Source organism: Phoca vitulina, unplaced genomic scaffold (genome assembly GCF_004348235.1).
Source record: "Phoca vitulina isolate PV1807 unplaced genomic scaffold, GSC_HSeal_1.0 scaffold19, whole genome shotgun sequence".
Classification (NCBI taxonomy): domain Eukaryota; kingdom Metazoa; phylum Chordata; class Mammalia; order Carnivora; family Phocidae; genus Phoca; species Phoca vitulina.
The window spans coordinates 3,892,230-3,913,878 of NW_022589722.1; the positions used below are offsets into that span (position 1 = coordinate 3,892,230).

The 21,649-nt window shown below is 33.4% G+C and overlaps 1 protein-coding gene across 8 annotated transcripts in view; it reads left to right on the top strand.

Moving 5' to 3' along the window:
• The window catches only part of TMTC3 (transmembrane O-mannosyltransferase targeting cadherins 3), a 91,569-nt gene that overhangs the window by 36,997 nt on the left and 32,923 nt on the right, over positions 1-21,649 (top strand). For 5 of the 8 annotated variants that reach the window (XR_004300899.1, XR_004300898.1, XM_032416144.1 and 2 more), the window contains exons 11-14: positions 3,421-3,524; positions 5,126-5,295; positions 6,921-7,147; positions 8,991-9,797. Coding sequence is in view for 4 of the 8 variants with exons in the window: in XM_032416144.1 (XP_032272035.1) it covers positions 3,421-3,524; positions 5,126-5,295; positions 6,921-7,147; positions 8,991-9,797 (1,308 nt within the window). In the remaining 4 variants the exon portion in view is untranslated. Of the gene's footprint in view, positions 1-3,420; positions 3,525-5,125; positions 5,296-6,920; positions 7,148-8,990; positions 10,575-21,649 lie in introns of those variants that run through there. The other 3 variants (XR_004300900.1, XR_004300901.1, XM_032416146.1) reach the window with 2 other exon arrangements.

Genomic DNA, 21,649 nt, shown 5'->3' on the forward strand with positions numbered 1-21,649 from the left:
ATCACACGGAGATGTTATAAATGCACGTTCTGATGGATAGAGGTTTAGAATAGAACCTGAAGCTCTGCATTTCTGAGTTCCCAAATGATGCTTAACCCATGGATCACACTTTTGGAAACAAGATATAGGAAAATGTGTAGACTAGGAAAATGTATAATTGCCAAGCAGTTTTAACACCGTACTTGAGGTTAGGAATACTTTATTTAAATTTAAACTAGTTGATGTACTTATATCCTTTTCTCTTATTACTTTACAGCTGAAATGGCACAGGCATGGAGAATTCCGTTAAACAGGATTAGGGCTTTTTAAAATGTGCTATTACTAAACAAGAAACAGATAAGGGAATGATTATAATGGATGAAGAATCTAAGTTAAGAAGGGAGGTGAGGCAGGATTATAGGATCATTGATTTTAGATCTGAAGAATTGTTGGTGTCTGATCTAGCTAGAGCATCAGTATTTTTCAAGAGGCATTTTGAGTGTACAGAAATGTATTTCAGGATATGTACCAAACATGGTCCTCATCCACCAAATGCCATCATTACTTTCCATTTAGAATGATGACCAAAAGGTACTCCCCCATCCCTCAACACACACACATCCCACACCCCGGTCACATTTCTAAATATCCTCAGAGGAGTGGGGAGTGGCAAGCAATACCCACTATCTGTCTATTAGATATGAACTGTGGTCATTAAACTAACTAGTTAAAGGAAGATGGAGGTGAAAATCATTGGAAGAAAGGATATCAAAGGCCAAGTATTAGAAAATTTGTCTTTGTGGATTTTGAAATCACTAAGAATTATGAGAACCTTCAGAGCCAGGAGCTTAGACTCAGAGAATAGTGACTCCAGCAAAGAAGGATAGTCAATTATAATAGAGTTTAATGACCTGAAATTGAGAGACAAGTGATTTTAAGAAGGAGCAAGAGTTGTCTGGAAGTGTTAAAGATCACCAAGGACACCTACTCTTCCTCCAGGCCCAATGTTGCAAAGAATAAGAAAAAGAACACGGTCACTACTTGGACAAGCTACATGTAAAAAACCAAGTCCCCAAGGCGAAGCCAAATTTCAGTTAGAGAAAGGTGAAGAGAAAGTTGTAGAAATAAAACGGATTTCAGTTTTATCTTCCCTAGCTCTTTATGTAGTTTTTCTTGAAGTATAGAGTACATATCCTTGGCTTCCTCACCTCTTTGCCTTTGTTCATGTTCTTCCTTGAGTCTAGAATTCCTCCCTTCTCCCTTGCCATCTGCCTTCTACCATAGCCTGTCCATCTTTTACAACCCATCTCACGTGGCTTCTCTAATAAACCTTGCTATCTCTCCAATTAGAAGCAAATATTGTTAATCTTTAAAACCTCTTACAACTTCTATATGTTTCCTATGATATTTATAACTTTCTGTTTAATACTGTATTGGATTTATTTGAATATTTATTAAAAATATGTATTTAAGGGGCACCTGGGTGGCTCAATCGGTTAAGCGTCTGCTTTCGGCTCAGGTCATGATCCCAGGGTCCTGGGATTGAGCCCCGCATCGGGCTCCCTGCTCAGCGGGGAGCCTGCTTCTCCCTCTCCCTCTGCTGCTCCCCCTGCTTGTGTTCTCTCTCTCAAATAAATAAATTTTAAGAACCTGATTCCAGTGGGTATTAATTTGCCTTGTCTTTTATCCAAGTAGATAACCTCTTTCTTTTCTAAGATTTGTTGGGGCTGATATCAGTGACATTTTAAATACTTCGCTGATAATTTTACCTAAACTTCCAATTTCTTTGTTCTTTCCTTAGGTTAAATTTCTTACTTTATAATTAATTTTTTCAGGTTCTTAGTTTTATCTAAGTAGCTTTCTGATCTCTATAATTAATGGTAAAGATTTATCTGATGTTAAAAAAAAATAAGCTATGTAAGAGCAAAGACTACCTACTCTTTTTCTACACATTTGGTAATACAGTGAACTTCAGCCTTGGCTCTACATCAGAACTGCCTTTGAAACTTTTTAAAAACACTTATGCAGGTCCTATTTCTATGGATTCTATTTTGGTAGAGCTAGGTGGCGCTAAGGTTATCTGAATTTTTAAAATTCGTAAGTATCCATATTTGCAGCTAAGATTGGGAATGGTTTGCCTAAGCAATTTTTTTTTCCTTTCTTTTTTCTTTTTCCTTGACCTCTCCTGAAACACCATGAGACTCAGCAGTACGTCAACAAAAACTCAACAAATCAAAAATCAAAAAATCAGTAACAACAAAAAAAATCAATCCTTTCTTCCCAAGCTTGTCTCAGTTCTCTAACCAAACCTGTACTGCATGTGACAGTTTCTGTTCAGTGCACACAATTACCAGCCTGAAACATAATGTAGCAAGATCTTAGGACTGCTACTCTCCTCCTAGGGCAATGCCTAAGATACACATGCTTGGCTCCTGTGTGTCCTAGGATTTGCAGGCAGAGAATTACTTCATAGTTGCAAAATCCTTGGTGTCACAGGCAGGTAGTAATCGTGTCTTATCTGTTAGAGATTCATGTATGTTCAGTAAAATTTGTCTGATTTAAGATCTCCCATCTTTCTGTCTTTATTCCAAACCTTTGAAATAGTTACTAGGAAATGTGTCCTAAAAGTAATGTGCAATGAACCCGAATACTAACATCTTTCTTATTTAAATAGCGTATTTTTCTGTCCCTGAAAAAATTTGCTGAGAATTTGATTCTCCATATCAGAAAATTACACAGAAGTTTCAGACATACTGATAGTAACACAACCTTTTTAAAAGGTTAAAAAAACATAAATGTTTAAAAAAAAACCATAAATATGTAGGATTTATCATTTAAGAGAGATGGGCTGCTGCATCTTAAGTAATACTGGAGAATCCTGGTATTATACTTGCATTCCATCCACATTCACAAAAGTTTTAAACAAAATCACAGGTTGTTTTTTTTTTTACAGTCTCTTTGCCTGTGTCCCACCAGGGTGCATATTTGTTAGTTACAACACTGGAAATAGTTCTAGGAATCATGATGATCTTTTCACTTTCAAAGTTGAGCCATACTTTTTGAGTGAATTCCAGAGCTATGCAATCAAGGAAATGGAAGCAAGCCATAGAATAGTATAGTAAAATCTAGTGAAGAGAAATGATACAAATTTCTTTATTACCTCTATATTTCTTGTCATGTCTTAGCCTTTCAAGGATCTATTCAAATAGTTTTTTTCATGTCATATGTGTATTTTCTGTCCTTACGGTATTAAATAATTTTCTAGGGTTAGCATTGATCATGAATTATAATAAATTGTGTTTAAAAGAACTTTAAAGAGTATGCAGGATCTGTTGACTGCTTTTGTACTTTTTGCCTAGTGGTTTTGTTGCTAGAAACATGTAGTTTACATTGAATACTATTTAGTATATTTGCCAACAAATGATTTTTTTTAAATTTTAGATGATATTGGTGCCCACATGAATGTAGGAAGAACTTACAAAAATTTAAATAGAACCAAAGAAGCTGAAGAATCTTACATGATGGCTAAGTCACTGATGCCCCAAGTAAGTTGTCTTAATTTATTCTTACTGTGTTATATCCACTGTATGTCCACACTGAATAGAATTACCTAGATGGAAAATCCTTATCTTTAATTTGTTGACATAAAAGTAAAGTATCCAATAAACCATTTATTACTACAAGGGTTTTTTTTAAGTTTTTATTTAAGTTCTAGTTAACACTAATATTTAGTTTCAGGTGTATAATACAGTGATTCAGCACTTAAATACAAGTGCACTTCTTAATCCCCAATGCCTATTTCACCCATCTCTCCCCCCAGCCTCCCCTTTGGTAGCCGTTTGTTCTCTATATTTAAGAGTCTGTTTCTTGGTTTGTCTTTCTTTTTTTTTTTTTTCCCTTTGCTACTTTGTTTTGTTTCTTAAATTCCACATATGAGTGAGATCATACGGTATTCGTCTTTCTCTGACTTACTTCACTTAGCATAATACTACAAGTTTTATAAAGGATTACATTTACTTTTCTAACTCAATTAAAAAAATTTTCTGTAGAGTATGTTTAAAAAGTTTATAAAGTTATGAATTTTAGATATCCTTGATTAGAAGTTATCAATGAATTAAATGACTTTAAATAAAGAGAATTTTATATATGTATGTTAAGCACTAAATTCAGCATTATTCCTCTCAAAAGATAAATGAATAAAAGTAATAAAATGAATGGATACATCTCTTGCTGTATGGTGTTCAGTTGTTACAGTGACACATACACAAGATTCATTGGATATTACAGTATAATCGCTTCTCGGCCTTTTGGCTAAGATCAAGTGATATTACAGTATAGCCTGGAAGTTGGAAAGCCAGATCTTGGCCTTGACCAGCTATGCTTCATCAGAAAAGATAGTTTATCCTGCACTACAGTTTTCTCCATGGTAGTATATCTTAATATTATATTAATAATGATAATAAAATGAGTGGATGTAGTTTGATAAATGTCTTAAAAACAAAGTTGGACCACATGATATCTTAAGCACTATTTCAGTCATAAGATTCTAAAGTTAAATTGTGTTCAATATAAAATTTATCACAGTTTATTATTTTCACTGAAAATTTGGGTCTATATATATTTTATAAACTTTGCTTAACCTGAATAATCAGTTAATAAGAGCATTTTATTTCCTAACTCTACCAGACAAATGAGGCTTTAGTATAACTCTGAATAAAATTAACCACCCTGTTGTCACAACCAGGAAATATTTTGCTGACATGGTGTAACAAATACACTAGACTGAAGGGAAGGAGACCTGAGTTCTTTCTATTCTGGGTCTGATGCAAATATATTAACAGACTTTAGCCTCAAGAGTTTAGATTTATAGGACTTTATAAAATGATTCAAATAAATAAAATCTAACAATATTCTGTTGAGCTAGCATGAATGAAAAATATATCCTTTAATGCCAAAAATATTAATTATTTTATTTACATTTTGTAAATACTGTAGGTGCTTTCACATTTTTATGACTTATTTTAATTTGGCAATGAAACTAGTACCATAACCTTTATATGTCATGTATATTTTAAGTAAGCCACTAGGAATACTTATTTTTTATTTTATTTGGTACTGAAATATCAAATTATGTTCTTCTGAACAGATTATTCCTGGTAAAAAATATGCAGCCAGAATTGCCCCTAACCACCTAAATGTTTATATTAACCTGGCCAATCTTATTCGAGCAAATGAGTCCCGGCTGGAAGAAGCAGATCAGCTGTACCGACAAGCAATAAGCATGAGACCTGACTTCAAGCAGGCTTATATTAGCAGGTATTGTAGTTCTCTTTAAGCTATCGTAGAAAATTAAAACTGCATCTGCAGTACATTTTGACTATCTGAACTAAATGGGCTTTTTTTCTTTTAGTAATCTTAGCAACCAAGAATATAGAAACAGCCTAGTTTAGACTTAATGATCAAATTTAATTGATTTGATTTGAAATTGGCAATAGCCTGTAACATGTAGTGGTAAACTTAGGTTTTATACGAAAGAAAGGGTAGAAACTCCTTTTTAGTTTCATTTGCTTCTTATGGTCACATTAATTTTTACTTAAAACATCTGAAACTTACATTTTATGATAATTACTTCTAATATCCAACTCTCAAGAGCTTTCTGACAGTTGACTCGTTATTGATGCTTTTTACCAAAAAGAAACTTTTTAGTTGTCAGTAAAAAAAACTTTTGGCATCACATGTTAGAACTTAATATATTTTCCCATGTAAGGATTATCATTTGTAGTATACTTGAGGAAAATTATATGTGAAACTTCGTTTTGTAGCCTGGCCAAAAACGTAATCATAATTTATAATATTGCTCCTATGGGGAAAATGCATTCAGAAATCAGTAAGTTTTTGAGATAAAATCTGTTCATAAGTTGGAGGCTGTCTTTGTTCAGCCTTATCCAGTAGTTGTTGAAATTAGCTAAATTTAGTGGGGTTGCATATGTAAATAAAACATGTGATGTGTTAATCTACGAAGAATTATTCAGTAATCTGCATTTAAAAAAAAGCATTTTGGACAAACACATTCCAGAAGTTGCTTTAATTGAGAATATTAGTGGTTCATTTGATTTCATTCCTATGCTAATACTTAAGGAAATAATAGGATCATAATAAAAGTAACTCTCCTATCACTTCTCAAATTGATTTGCACATGACTTTTGTAAGCTTTCTAACAGAAAATAGGACCATATTAGAAAGGTTTGTAAAATGGTTTTTAAACTGTGATCCTCAGTTCCAGATGTGTTCCTCATAGGTATCTGCTGGTCGCACAAGTACCCTCCAACCCTTACCCAATCTTTAGCTTTTTAAATTCTTTTTTTGTTGTTTTGGGGAATTTTTTGTTTTGTTTTAATGACTGGCCATTTTATAAGAATACATTGTAGAAAAGTGAATTTATGTAAGAAAAGGTAAAATTTTCAAATGTTCTGCTCTTTACAAATGAGACTTAAAACATAGATTTGCATACTGGAATTTCCCCATCACCACTGTATTTATATTCATTCTTCAAATGCTGTTACTTGGTCTCCTGAAAAATTGATCTCCCATTCTTTTAATGTCATTTTTCTGATGTAGTCTAGTCTAGTCTGCCTTCTTTCAAGATGTATATAAAGAATATATTTTCTCTATCCCCCTTTATTGGATGCCTCCTCATATCTTACCCTTTAAAGGTCTTTCTCTAATAAATATTTGAAAACATAACCAAATTTGCTAAACTAATGAGTTCAGGTTTGAGGACATATTCAGATAGTTATTTTTGATGGATAACTCTAAAAGCTTGGGTTAAAAGGAAAAAAGAAAGCTGTGAGTATGTGGGAAAGCTTAAAACTTGTGAAAAATAATGTCTACAAATTCACATGGTAATGTGAGTAAAGCTTGTGTTTGATTTTTTTCCACAGAGGAGAATTGCTTTTAAAAATGAATAAGCCTCTCAAAGCAAAAGAAGCATATCTTAAAGCACTAGAGCTGGACAGAAATAATGCAGATCTTTGGTACAACTTGGCAATTGTTCATATTGAACTTAAAGAACCAAATGAAGCCCTAAAAAATTTTAATCGTGCTTTAGAACTAAATCCAAAGCATAAACTAGCATTATTCAATTCTGCTATATTAATGCAAGAATCAGGTATGTTTTCTCAAAATGTTTCTATATTTAAACATATTGTTTGAAATATAATAAAATCTGAACTTACATTACCTGAGGCAGATGTTTTATGAGTAGATAGTTTGTATCAAAACTGTACATAAATTATTTCTAAGAATATTTAATATACTCAAAGTATGATTTTCAAGTAATATGCTCTAACACAATTGTTAGTTCTTTGGGTATATGTTAAGACTTATTTTTCAGGTAGTCTATTAAGCAGTGCCTTTTTAATCTATTTTGTCATTTTATATAAAGAAATAATCTCTTACATATATATATTATACCATATCTAAATAATCAGAACTTGCAAAATTTTTTATATAATTATTTCTGGGGAGACAAGAGCATTATATGTTTTAGGAAAAAAATGTATTTTCTCTTGATTTGTATGACCAAGTGCTTTTGGTATCATTTTATATCTAGTTTTATTTTCTGAGATATTATTGTAATTTCCTGTAATTTAACAAAACTAAATTATTCATGACAATAAATTAGGATCTTTGATATATGGGTATTTTAGTACTGCAACAGAAGGTAATATATATAATTTATAATCTTAATTTTTAGTTTGAAAAAAAACCTACATTTACATTTTGTAGTTAAATCTTAGATACTTTTTAAAACCTTTTACAAAAAAAAAAAAAATCATAAAATCGTGGTATTTGAGTTTACTTTTGCCGGTCTTCTATTTGTATATTAAGGATCAAATAGATCTAATAACTACACCAAATTTCACGTAGCTAGTTTAACAACTAGTTAAAGATAAGAACTTAAGCCTACTGATATATTTTATAATTTTTTTTATTCATCTTATTGTCAAAAGAATAGGAGATCTTTATGGCTGGTATTCAAAACCTAAATTTAGAGAAAGGCTAATATTTTTGTAGTTAGCTAACCTTGGTAATCATGAAAAATGCCCATTTTTCAATACAAGATTGTACCCTAAGATTTGTAGTTGTGGAACTTGAGTTTTTTTGTATTTATTTGCAATAGAAATTATCTCAAATATTTGTTTCTTGAATCCTAATTTATATTTAAATATATAAGCTTTATGTTTAATGGTATTTTTTTTTTTACCTTTGAAAGTCCTAAAAAATTTGAAGTAATATATAAGATAATCTGATTTTGTAAGAGTGAAACATTTTGTTTATCCAATAATAGTTACTATTTCTTGAGCTTTTTTACATATATCCCATGTAATTCTTAGAAAATTCATCAGGCTGGGGCCCCTGGGTGGCTCAGTCGTTAAGTGTCTGCCTTAGGCTCAGGTCATGATCCCAGGATCCTGGGATCGAGCCCCGCATTGGGCTCTCCCTATTTGCGCGCACACATGTGCACTCTCTCTTTCTCTCTCTCTCAGCAAATAAATAAAATCTTAAAAGAAAATATAGCAGGCTAACCCAGAGAAGTTAAATGGTTTGTTTAATGAGTAAAGTCATAGTGTTAACAGAATCAAGATTGAATGCATGTCATTGTAGGCAAATCCAGTGCCTGTTCCTCTTAATTGCATAATCTTCCTCTACTCCCAGTTTGATTCTAAACTATAAAGAGATATTTTGCCCCTTCAGGTTTTTGAGGCACTCTTGCTGTCTTAAAGGAAAGGAAATGAGCTATCATTTCAGTGTTTCAAGCACACTGTCTTTCCTGTGAAAACTTTGAGTTTTTTGCTTTCTACTTTTTGATATAGGTACAGAGATTAGTTGTTTTGATGCTGTCTTTTTCTAATCTAACTAGATAAATACTGAAAGTGGCTTTTGTTCCTCAGACTTAATTCATTTGTTAACAATATGTGTTTTTTTCTTTTAAAAAAAATTATTCTTAGGTGAGGTTAAACTCAGACCAGAAGCTAGAAAACGACTTCTAAGCTATATAAATGAAGAGCCACAAGATGCTAATGGTTATTTCAATCTGGGAATGCTTGCCATGGATGACAAAAAGGACAGTGAAGCAGAGATGTGGATGAAGAAAGCCATAAAATTACAAGCCGATTTCAGAAGTGCTTTGTTTAATCTGGCTCTCCTGTATTCTCAGACAGCAAAGGAATTAATGGCTTTGCCAATTTTGGAAGAGTTACTCAGACACTATCCTGATCATATCAAGGGTCTTATTTTAAAAGGAGACATTCTGATGAATCAAAAGAAAGATATACTTGGAGCAAAAAAATGTTTTGAAAAGATTTTGGAGATGGATCCAAGTAATGTGCAAGGAAAACACAATCTTTGTGTTGTTTATTTTGAAGAGAAGGACTTACTAAAAGCTGAAAGATGCCTGGTTGAAACATTGGCATTAGCACCACATGAAGAATATATTCAACGCCATTTGAATATAGTCAGGGATAAAATTTCCTCATCTGGTTTTGCAGAACAGCCAGTATCCCCAGCTGGTAAGACTTCAGGTGTAGAAGGAGACAAAATTCCAACTGAAAATGTAAAAGAAGTAAGAAGTGAACCTAGACCTACACAGATCATAAAACCAAGTGATAATAAAAGTCAGTCTAAACCCAACAAAATATTAGGAAAAAATACAGACAAAGAGACCCCCCACAAAACAACAAAGGAAATCAAAGAAATTGAGAAGAAAAGAGTTGCTGCTTTAAAAAGACTAGAAGAGATTGAACGTATTTTAAATGGTGAATAGCATTATTTATCATGTCACAATGTCCTCAAAGAAGTTCAGTCTATCTTATGTGATTGCTTATTCTGGGAGCTTTGAAAAATAGCAAGTATACACATAACAGTCTATCATGAGCTGCCTCTACATAGGATCAAAATGCGATTTTCATTAAAGACCTATCTTACCCCAGGGTATGTATTGTATAAGATATGACAGTTTTCTGAGTTTTGGTGACTATGGCAGAAATATTAAATTACAGTTTGCAAATTTATATCTTTTATACGGAAGGAAGATTTCTTCTGCAGAGTAATCTTGACTACTCTCAATTAAAAATAATCTGAAGCCTGAATGATAGTCTCTTGTGGGCAAATTCAACATATGCTGGTTTATTCTATGAATTTGCATTTATTAGTTGACTTCATTACCTTCTGTTGGAATCTGATTATGGATTGAAAACCCTTATGAACACATTCTTTTTTCTTTGGTAATTTCTGTTTAACCGAGGGACTTTGCACCACAAAAGAATACTGGCTTCCTTTATGTTGTATTCTTTTGTTGATTTTTAGAAGGAAAGCCAGATGAAGCTTTTTAAAATAAGTCTTATGACATGTTAGCTTAAGAATGTATTTTCATAATTGTGTGCTTTGTCCTTAACTTTACTCTGAAATGCAGCTTTTAATCAGGTAAAGTTTTAAGTATAAAGATACATATACACACACACACGCACATTTCTAATGGTGCTCATATATACTGTATTTGTATTTTTTTTACATACTGAGAGTTCCACAGCATGAACCACATAATCATGACTATCTTTGAATTTTTACTCCCCAAACTATTCATGTTTATTAGGATCTTAGTAATAACTGAAAAAGTCCCAGTAACTATAACTTTAAACCTTTGAGTTAAAACATAGTTTCTCTTTCATCTTAGTGTTATTTCTCTAGTGTTATTTGAATTTTAATTGTTCCAGAAACACACCTTAATCATTCTTAGATACCTTAAGCAACTAAATTGAGTTCTGTTTAACTGAAGGCAAAACAATATGACAAAGTTTATTTTTAAACACTAAGTTCTTGTTATCTTCCTATGGTGTATATTTTTATTAAATATTTATTTTGACTACTGAGCTTTCATAAAAATTTTAAAGCTGTTTAAATTCCATCAACTATGGAAAACAAATTGCTATTGCATTTTCCTATATATGCATATATTACAATTTAACCAAAATTTCATCATTTTGGCCTGCTCCCCAGCTATAAAAGGTAATTAGCCTTGTATAGGATTAATAGTCAGTTGGTTTTAGCAAATTTAAACCTGAAAACTGTTAAGTTGAAGGGTAGATATAAACTTATTAATTTATCTCTGACTTTTTTTTTTTTAGTTAAAATACATTTCAAATGAGTTTTATAATACCTGATAAGTTGGTTTTAATTTAAAATGTTAAAGCTCAAGCTATCATCCTGGGATAGTAACTAATTTCTAATTATGTAGAATTGCAAAAACTGTATTTCTGTTCCTTTAACTAATTTCTAATTATGTATATTTGAAAAATCATATTACTGTAAGTTTTTATAAAGAAATATTTTATAAATAGGTCACAAGGAAACATGGTCTACATTAAAGACCCACTCGTACTAGGTTCCCTGAGGTTGTGCCATAAATTATTTTTTAGGCAATTTAAATCAAGCACTGACACCAATCATAGTTCATTTTTGATTTAGAGATTCTGTTCAGCATTAAAGCAATATCCAGTTTCAGTTTTTAAATTACGGCTTTGTGACTCCATATATAAGATGGAGAATACCTCATATACTATGACTTGAAAAACGAAATCTGTGTTAATCTTAGGTTCTGTCCACATATCTTGAGAAAAAGTTTCTGAGTTTGATCTCTTCTGTTATACTATCAAGTGAAGATAAATCAGAAAAGTAGAAGGGAATCTTTCGTGACAGCAGATAGTAATAAGCTTTGAGTAGTATTTTAATAAAATTATGTAACTATTCAAAAGATAAAAAATATATTGTTATCCAATGATTTTTATAGAAAAAAGAATTCCTCCTTATTTGCACTTAGAACAATGCCTATCATATAGGAAGTGCTCATATTTGAATTTTAAATATTTTATTTAAATCAAATCCACCCTGATTAGTAATTTTTCCAAATTAATGTTCCTCAACCCTCACTTCATATTAGGATCATCTGGAGGACTTTTTAATATTGACCCCAACCCACAACAATTTAATCTGAATTTCTTAGGAAGGGAGCCATGTGTCCATTTTCTTAAAGTTCTCAGAGTGATTCTAATTTGTAGTCAGGGTTAATGATCACAGCTCTGAATTAGTTCAAGGAAATCCTCTTATCTCTCCTGTACTAACTTTTTAAATTACTATCATAAACCAGTAAGTTTTGATTTTTTAATGAATATGCTCTTCTGATAACTAGTATTTATTTTACCTTAAGTACCATCAAGCTTGTTTATGTGAAATTGATTATTCTCTTTAAACTCATAGTAGAAATTTTATTCAAGCTGTTCAAATGAAAAAAGGTAATAGATTTTTCCCTCCTCTTTGGAACTGCCTTTTTGGGGAAATGGATGGTAGGGACATTTTAACCCAGCTCACTAACCTACAGTTCAGAGTTGTGAGCATCTGTATGTTTGGAAAAGAAAGCGTATCATTGCTTTGTGTGCTGGTAAAGGGATGTAGTTTTAATTCTCACTGTTTGCAAAAGAATCTATTCCCTAGGAGTTCTAGAAAAGCTTTGACAATCCCCAAGGGGCAATTATATTACTTTTTCACTACTTCTCAGAAGGAAGAATTAAATTTTTCTCTTACTGCTCCTATATGGATTTCGTTATTAACATTCAGAATTAGGAATTTTATCTTGAAATTATCCCAGTAAGTAATTTCATGAAGCTAATGACTCAGAGGATAAAACAATTATGTTTGGAATTTTGTTTACTTTTATGTAAATATTTAGTATGTGAATTACACAATTCTAATAAAACCTCATGCCTTTTCATTACATCTAATTTGAGCTCTCAACTTCATGTTACAGAATACTTCTTTGAAGATGCTTTAATGAAAACTATTATGAAAATATATAGATTTGTATGTCAGTTTCTACTTCAGAAATCCATATATTTGTCATATTTATTTTTTAAAAAACCTAATTATTTGCATGACTAAATGGTATTTAAAATGAGCCCCCCAAAATATCTGGTACCTTTGTCCAAAATTTTGTCTGTTAGGAGCTGTCAGCCATCCATGTTAAGGGTTTATAAGAAAATAGTTTAAAATTATATGCATTTTATATTACTGTCGTGTCTGTGTGTACCATATTTCTAAATATTCAGTATAAAATTGATACTTTTTAAAACCTTCACCTGAATTGCCTTTTAGTGTTCAAATGAAAAGTAAAACAGTGTGTCAAGAGATTTCTGCCTCCTTAAAGGCAGAAGAGCTGGTGGGTAGTTTTATTAGCAATGATCTGAGAAAGGCATGTGTTAAATTAGTTCCAACAGTGATACATTTTTAATCCTTAAGTGACAGAAACTAAAGAAAATGAGACAATTAAATTCAAACATGGAATTTTATATACATAAGTAGAAGTCACTGTAGTGAAATAATTAGGAGTCTAAGTTATGGATCTGTCTGGATTCAAATCCTGGTTCCACCTTTACTAGTGTAACTTAGGGGAATTATTTAACCTATAATTCCTTGGGGTGTGTGTGTGTGTGTGTGTGTGTATCCTATTGTGTGTATATATATATATTGTGTGTATATATATATATATATACACAATTGTATATATTGTATATGTATATAATATATATTGTATACACACACACACACAATATATCCTACTTATAAGCTGGCAGGTATCTTTGTAACTATAAATAGTGCATGCTCAACCATGTACATTGTAAATAGCCTTTATCAAACATGTTTGGCAAGGACCTTCATTAACATCACTTAGTAAATTGTGATAAACAAAAGCCATGATTTATTTGATGTTATTGGCTTAATTTTTTTTTCATGTGGCACCATGAATGAAATGGTTTACAGCTATAACCAAGCTGTAGTACTGATCTATCCATCCAGTGTTGTCTTTATTTTGATTGTGATTTGGTAATATTCCATTGTCAGATTGGAAAACTGAAAGAGAAAAACAGAATGGTTTTAGTTTTGCTGAAGACTGACCTTATTAATGGACAGCTTTCCTAACAAGTGATTATTAACTTTTATCAGGTGTTAACATCTGTTTCAGAACATGGTAGTATGTTTACATGTCAGAAGTTTTGTTTAACTCTGACTTTTCTAAGTTGATTTGTTTAAATAAATTCAGCAAATGGAAAATATATTTATATTAAATATATTAATATATTTAAATTGTTTAGAATAGTTCTTGGTATATAGTAAATGAGAGATGTTAATTATTAATCTAATCATAGGGCTTTGGTAAGTAGTAAATAATAGATGTTAATCATTAATGTAATCATAAGGCTTAGGCTTGCATTTGATGCATATGATTTGCTTTTAAATGTGTTAACAGAGATAATGTCAATGATGGTCATATAGCAAACAGATTATTAGATATTTAATATTAATGCTTGTTCCTTAACCATCTAAGCCAATAGGTATATAGATAGCCTAAAATAAAATCTATTTATTGAATATTAAATTTATAAATCGAATATAATTATTAAAATGCAGAAATGAGAACTCAGACACCTTAAATCTATAGTACCTTGTTCTTTTGCTCTTCACTGCCATCAGGGAGGTAGCATAAGATAAAATATTAATGCCTAAAAGTCTCTGAAGACTTGATCTCAGGTAAATTCATGTCCTTTGGAATCTCCTTTCTTCATGACTAACATTTCTGTGACTATACCAATGGATAGCATATTTCCAATCAAGTAGTATTTTTTTTAAAGATTTTATTTATTTGAGAGAGAACACAAGCAGGGGGAGGGGCAGAGGGAGCGGGAGAAGCAGACTCCCCACTGAGCAGGGACCCTGACGTGGGGCTCAATCCCAGGACCCTGGGATCATGACCTGAGCTGAAGGCAGACGCTTAACCGACTGAGCCACCCCGGCACCCCTCAAATAGTATTTTTATTCTATAAGAACCTGATAACTTCAATTTTTACCTTAAGCAAAATACTCCTCACCAAACCATTCTAGTTTGCCCTTTCTTAAAGATTTTCATGGTTAAAACTCAAGTCTTCTTTACTCCTTCCTTCCCCCATTGCTTTAGTTTCTGGTATTAGGAAAGTCATCTGATTAATCCATACTAAACTACAAATGATAGGTGGTAGATCTTGTTAGTCATCTCAACAGTTAACTCAAGTGCATCTCTTTCTTTGCAAGTTGCAAGCAGTATGGTGGGAGTTATTTGAGGGATGTAGAGTTTCTCCACCATTCTGCCTATCTAAGCGAAGAATTGAGAGAGACCGCAAAAAGGCTTTGTAACTGCAAGAAGGCCACTTCTGACCAGAGTCCTGTTTTTGATGGGCACTGGCAGGCCAGGTAACTGCCTTTTGGGAGTGAAATCAGAGTAATCAAACTGTTCACACTGTTGGGCATAAGGCCAATTCTGCTATCTGTAAAGTTAACTCCTGGGCAGTGAGTATACAGATCTTGTTTGATTTACAATGGAATTACATACCAATAAACCCGTTGTAAGTTGAAAATACTGTTACTTAATACATCTAATGTACTGATCTGGGATCAAGTCCCACATTAGGCTCCCTGCTCAGCGGGGAGTCTGCTTCTCACTCTGCCCCTCCTCCTACTCATTCTCTCAATTGCTCTCTTTCAAGTAAATGAAATCTTAAAAGATTAAAGGACTAATATATAGCAGTAGTTAAAATGAATGTAAAATAAATTAAACCTAACAAGCTCTTAGAGTTCAATTTTTTATGTTTTAGTTATATTCAATTAAGTTTTATATAATACTTACCTATTTTGAATTATAAATATAAGGTCCAAAAACATTGTCTATGAAACACTTGTAAATAGAAAAGTCAAAGTAAGTCAGAAAGTCTTAAGCAATCCTGGGTAGCAATTTTAATACATGAAAAAATAGTTCATGCCAAAAGAAAAGGGAAAATGAATGATGAATACTAGTAAAAGGAATACTAGAATAAGAAGAGATGTCCATCTTTTTTTTTTTTTTTTTAAGATTTTATTTATTTTACAGAGAGCACAAGCAGGGGGAGCAGCAGAGGGAGAGAGAGAAACAGGTTCCCCAATGAGCAGGGAGCCCAATGCAGGGCTCTATCCCAAGACCCTGGGATCATGACCTGAGCCGAAAGTAGATGCTTAACCAACTGAGCCACCCAGGCACCCCAGAAGAGACGTCCCATCATAAACACGTGTCAACGTTACAACCTAAAAATAAGCAACAACAAATAGTACAGTGAAATAGATAAATCAGAAATTGTAACTGGAGATTTTAACAAAATCCTCTGAGAGACTAATGGAACAAGCAGAGAAAAAACCTGAAGACCTAAATAACCTTGGAAGTATTAAATTTATATAGAATTTCACTTCACACAATATGCATTATTTCCTAGCACATAAGGAATATTTACAAAAATACTCTATATATCAGACCATAAAGGAAACCTAAGTAAATTCCAAGACTATACTCTTTGATAAGAATGCAAATATTCATAGCAGCTTTATTCATGGGAACACAAACTGGAAACAACCCAAATGCTCATCAGCATATAAATGGATAAATTTTGATATATTCAAACAATGAAGTACTCTTCAGCAATTAAAAAAAAAATTATACTTTTGAGCAAAAAGAAGCCATGCACAAAAGAGTACACTATATATGATTTCGTTTATATGAACTCCCAGAACAGACTAATCTACCATGGATATCTTTGCAGGAACAAAGGAAGCCAAGGGAACTTTTTAGGGTGATGGAAATATTCATGGCCCAGTAATTCCACTCTGAGGTTTATTGACAAAAGAAATACATCTACAGCTGTACTAAAAGATATAAGAATGTTCTTAGGGTTAATTGTGTAAGTCCCAACCTTGAAGTAATCAAAATACTCATGAAATTGGGGCACCTGGGTGGCTCAGTTGGTTAAGCATCTGCCTTTGGCTCAGGTTGTGATCCCAGGGTCCTAGGATTGAGCCCCGCATCGGGCTCCCTGCTCAGTGGGGAGTCTGCTTCTCCCTCTGCCTCCCCTCCCCCTCCCAGCTTGTGCTCTCTCTCTCAAATAAATAAAATCTTTAAAAAAAAAAAAAACCTTCAAAATACTCATGAAAAATAGACAAGATATTTGTTATAGTCATACAATGAAATGCTATGAATATATAATGAATATGCATTAACCACTACTACATGAAGCAACATGGATGGATCTCATAAATATAATATTGGATAAAGCCAGACACAAAAGATACTACTGTTACAATTCTTAATATGAAGCTCAAAAACTGGCAAGATGAATTTGTGCTATTATAAGTGATGACAGTGGTTACCCTAGGAAAGGAAATAGGATGTTTATTGGAAAGGAATGTGAAGGTGGGCATCTATGTTCTGGTATTCTCTTTCTTGATCTGGGTTATATTTGCACAGATAGGTTCAGTTTTTGGCAATTCAGGATATATGCCTTTTTCTAGATGTATATAATAAACTTCAAAAAAGTATAATATTAAAAGATGTATTTAAGGAAATGGAAAAATACAATAAAAATTTATGCAGTTCAGGGGCACAGGTGAAACATATACAAAAGAATTCTACAATCATAATTTAGTGATAACTATCAAATACAGAGGATGACTGGAAGAATGTCCAATAGAATATTTTTTTTTTTTTTTTTTTTTTTTTTTAAAGATTTTATTTATTTATTTGACACAGAGAGAGAGAGAGGAATCACAAGCAGGCAGAGTGGCAGGGAGTGGCAGAGGGAGAAGCAAGCTTCCCGCGGAGCAGGGAGCCCGATGTGGGACTCGATCCCAGGACTCTGGGATCGTGACCTGAGCCGAAGGCAGACGCTTAACGACTGAGCCACCCAGGCGCCCCCAATAGAATATTTTTAAAACAGCTTTATTGAGATATAATTGACATAATGAACTGCTCATATTTAAAGTGTACAATGTGTTAAATTGACACATATATACACCTGTGAAACCATTACCATAATCGTGATAGTGAGCATACACACTTACCAGAATTTCGTCATGCCCTTTGTAATCCCTCCAGTCCCACCACTCCTTTCCAGCCCTGTCCCTAAAACCACTGATGTGCTTTCTGCTTCTATAGATTAGTTTACCTTTTCTACAATTTTATATAATGGCATCATACATTATTTGTCTGGCTTTTCACTCTGCAGTGGACTAAATGTGCCCACCCCCCATTCATATGTTGAAGTCCTAACCCTTAATATGATATTCAGAGGTGGAGCCCTTGGGGGTATTTAGGTTTAGATAAGGTTATTAACAGTGGGGCCCCCAGGACGGGATTAGTGTTTTTATAAGAAGAGGAAAAGAGATCAGAGTTCTCTCTCTCCCCATCTTATGAGGTGGCCATCTGCATGCCAGTGGGAGAGTTCTCACTGTGAGAGAGTACCTCTGGCACTTTGTTCTTGGACTTCTCAGCCTCCAGAACTATCAGAAATGTCTATTGTTTAAGCCACCCAGACTGTAACATTTTGTTATAGCAACCCAAACTAAGACACACTCAGAATAATTATTTTTAGTTTCATTAATCAACAGTTTATTACCAAGTAGTATTACATTATATGGATATACTGTGGTCTTTATCCATTCTTTGGTTGATGGGCATACAAATGCAATTTATCTGGACCAGTGATTTTTATTTTCTCCTGTAGGCATTATGTATTTTTCAAATACAAATCAATAAAAATGTTTTAATTCTATTTGTAATGCACATTTTCTGACTGTCTATATTCAATTTACTCCACTTTTACTAATGGTCATTTGGGGATTTAGTCTTTCCTCATAATTAGTGCATGTGTTTTTGGAGGTGTGGAGGCCAGAGCATAGGGCTTAGACCTATCATTAACCACTTGGTATTAATCCATCTACTGTGATTCATTTAGGAATGAGAATGTAACCAAATCAAAGCCCATGAAATGACCCATGATTTTGCTAACACTTCACTGACTTAAAATGAGAAAGAATGTAAGTTTAACATTGCGGCAACCATTTTCTCACCATAAGGAGAGATCCTCTATGAGCATAGAGCCAGGATAGAGTAGCAGATCATAGAGGCAAAAAATTAGGGCACAGTGGGTGGGTATTATTCTAATTAGAGACCTGGTCAAGCTACATCTGGAAAGACAATAAAGTAAACAAAGTGGAAGCAGCTTGAACCAAATTTGAGTGGTTGTGCCAACTTTTGAAAGGAACTATACTTTGTATGTAGTCGCCAAGCTCATGAAGGGCAGCATGTGTCTCTCAATCCCAGACTTTAAAACAGTTTTGATTAAGTATAAGCAAAATAACTGGTTAAATTGTCCACTGTGTGTCTTGTGCTGAAGAAGGCAACAGGACAAGGGAATTTGTTTTGAAAAATTCAGCATGGTAGAGCCTTCAGTAAGGTCAAATAAGGATGAGAAAGTTTTAAGTTGGATCTGTTCCATCTGAAAACAAATCAGAAAATTGTTTTGTATAAGGATCCTTTACTTGCAGTCTGAAATCCGAGATAGCTGCAAGTATAGTTAATTGGGTTGGAAAAGCCAAGTTTTTTGCCCCAGGCTACCATTGACTCAAGCAAAATCAGAGGTGGGAGACTTAGCAAGAATGTTAGTTGAGAAAAGATTCTTGTATCTCAGGCCACTCCCACATACTTCCATTTAAGCAATCATTGTCCGAGAAGGGGATGAATTACTCCCATTGAGAATATGCAGTTCAGGGGAACAGATAACAAAAAACAAAACAAAAAATCAACCAAAAAACAAAACCATTCAGCTCAGGACTAAAGTGATTGGTAGTACATTGTGGCTCTATTAATGTCCTAGGACTGCTATAAGAAAGTACCACACACTTGGATGGCTTAAAACAGAAATTTATTATCTCACAGTTCTGGAGGCTGGAAGCCTAAAATCAGGGTGTTAGCAGTGTTGGTTACTTCTGGGAGCACTGGAAGAGAACCTGGGCTGGAAGTCTAAAATCAGGGTGTTAGCAGTGTTGGTTCCTTCTGGGAGCACTGGAAGAGAATCTGTTCCATGACTTTATAGCTTCTGGCAGTTGTCAACAATTATTTTATGTTCTTTGGCTTGTAAATGTATCACTTTACTCTGCCTTCATTCATACAGCATTCTCTCTCTGTGTTTCTGTCTTCTCCCCTCTTCTTATAAGGAGACCAGTAATACTGGATTTAAGGCCCACTCTACTCTATTATGACCTCATCTTAACTTATTACATCTGTAATAGCCCTAATTGCAAATAAGGTCACATTCTGAGGTACTAGGAGTTAGGACTTAAACATATATATATATATATATATATATTTTATGAAGACATAATTAAAGCCAAATAGTGGCCATAGTCAATTTCTAGAAGACAGGAAATTCAAGAGTGATTTTCAGATTTAAACACTGATTCTTCATATCTCTCTTTGTTTACTACCCAATGATACAGAGTGAGTGAAAATAGATTAAAAGTATACCAAGAATTTAAATAGATTTTACTATTTGAGAAATCTCATTCTATACAAACAAGAGGCTCAAGACTGAGAATAATCATCAGGCTCCAGAACTTGAGGTTAAACAAAGTACACTGATAAAGAATTACATTATTCATCTCAGTTATGGTCATGGAAAACAATTGTGTTAACTTAGTCAATTGAATTATCAAAGCAGACCCACTAAAATCATAGGCCTTACCTTACATCAAACTTTACTAATAATTCAAAGGATACAAACAAATACCAGATACAGGCAAAATCCATAAATCTCAGATTTTCCTATAATAAGAAAAATAGATGGATCAGAAATACCCTATTTTGTAGATAGGGAATCCTATGTGCAAGAAGAGAGAAGTCATTCTTTCTCCATCATCCCCACTAGGGAAGAAGTGGTTTATTAACCTGTCATTAATCATTTGCTTCTCAACAATGAAAGAAAGATCTTTCTAGAGAGCAGAGCTAGAAAAACCAGACTTGTTGACCAAGGAACAACATTTCACTTCTAGATTGAGGTGTCTTTGCCTTCTCTGTCGTACAAGATATGATGAGTTATGTACCAGCAACTGTTGCATGTTGTATCCCTTCCACAATGGCAGGTTAGCAAGGAAATGTATATTGGATATTTTGGTATTTATTAAACTTACTACTTATTTAGCATTAGTTCTCTGGGCCAAGAAGAGTTAGAGATGGGTCTGACCAGACTGTGCACTGAGCAGGTATTTTGGACTTACAGCTATATGCAATAAGGGTGAATGAGACTAAGTGTTCCTACTTTGGGAAAGAAGAAGATATTGTGTTTTCTATGGGACATAGCATAAGTTTATTATGTAAAATGATTGGATGAGAAGATGGGGTAGACAGATAACATTTCCTAGGTTGTCTATTTGCTGTCAAACATGCATTCACCCTATTTCTGGTACCACCATTTGGAGATTCATTCAGAGATGCTGTACCGGAGGGAAACTGAGAGAAATAAGCATATTCCATCCCCTTGGCTATGGCCATTTGTAGGCAAGTTCAGAAATTTTTATGTGACATAATCAGAATTAGTAACATGCTGGGACTTCCCAGAATCTCTTGTTCTTTTTCCATTGGATTTTATTGGGAAACAACCCATGTCTGGAGTTAGAACAACCACCTCAAAGAGAAGGCATGAAATCTGACTGTAGAGGAGCATGATGAACA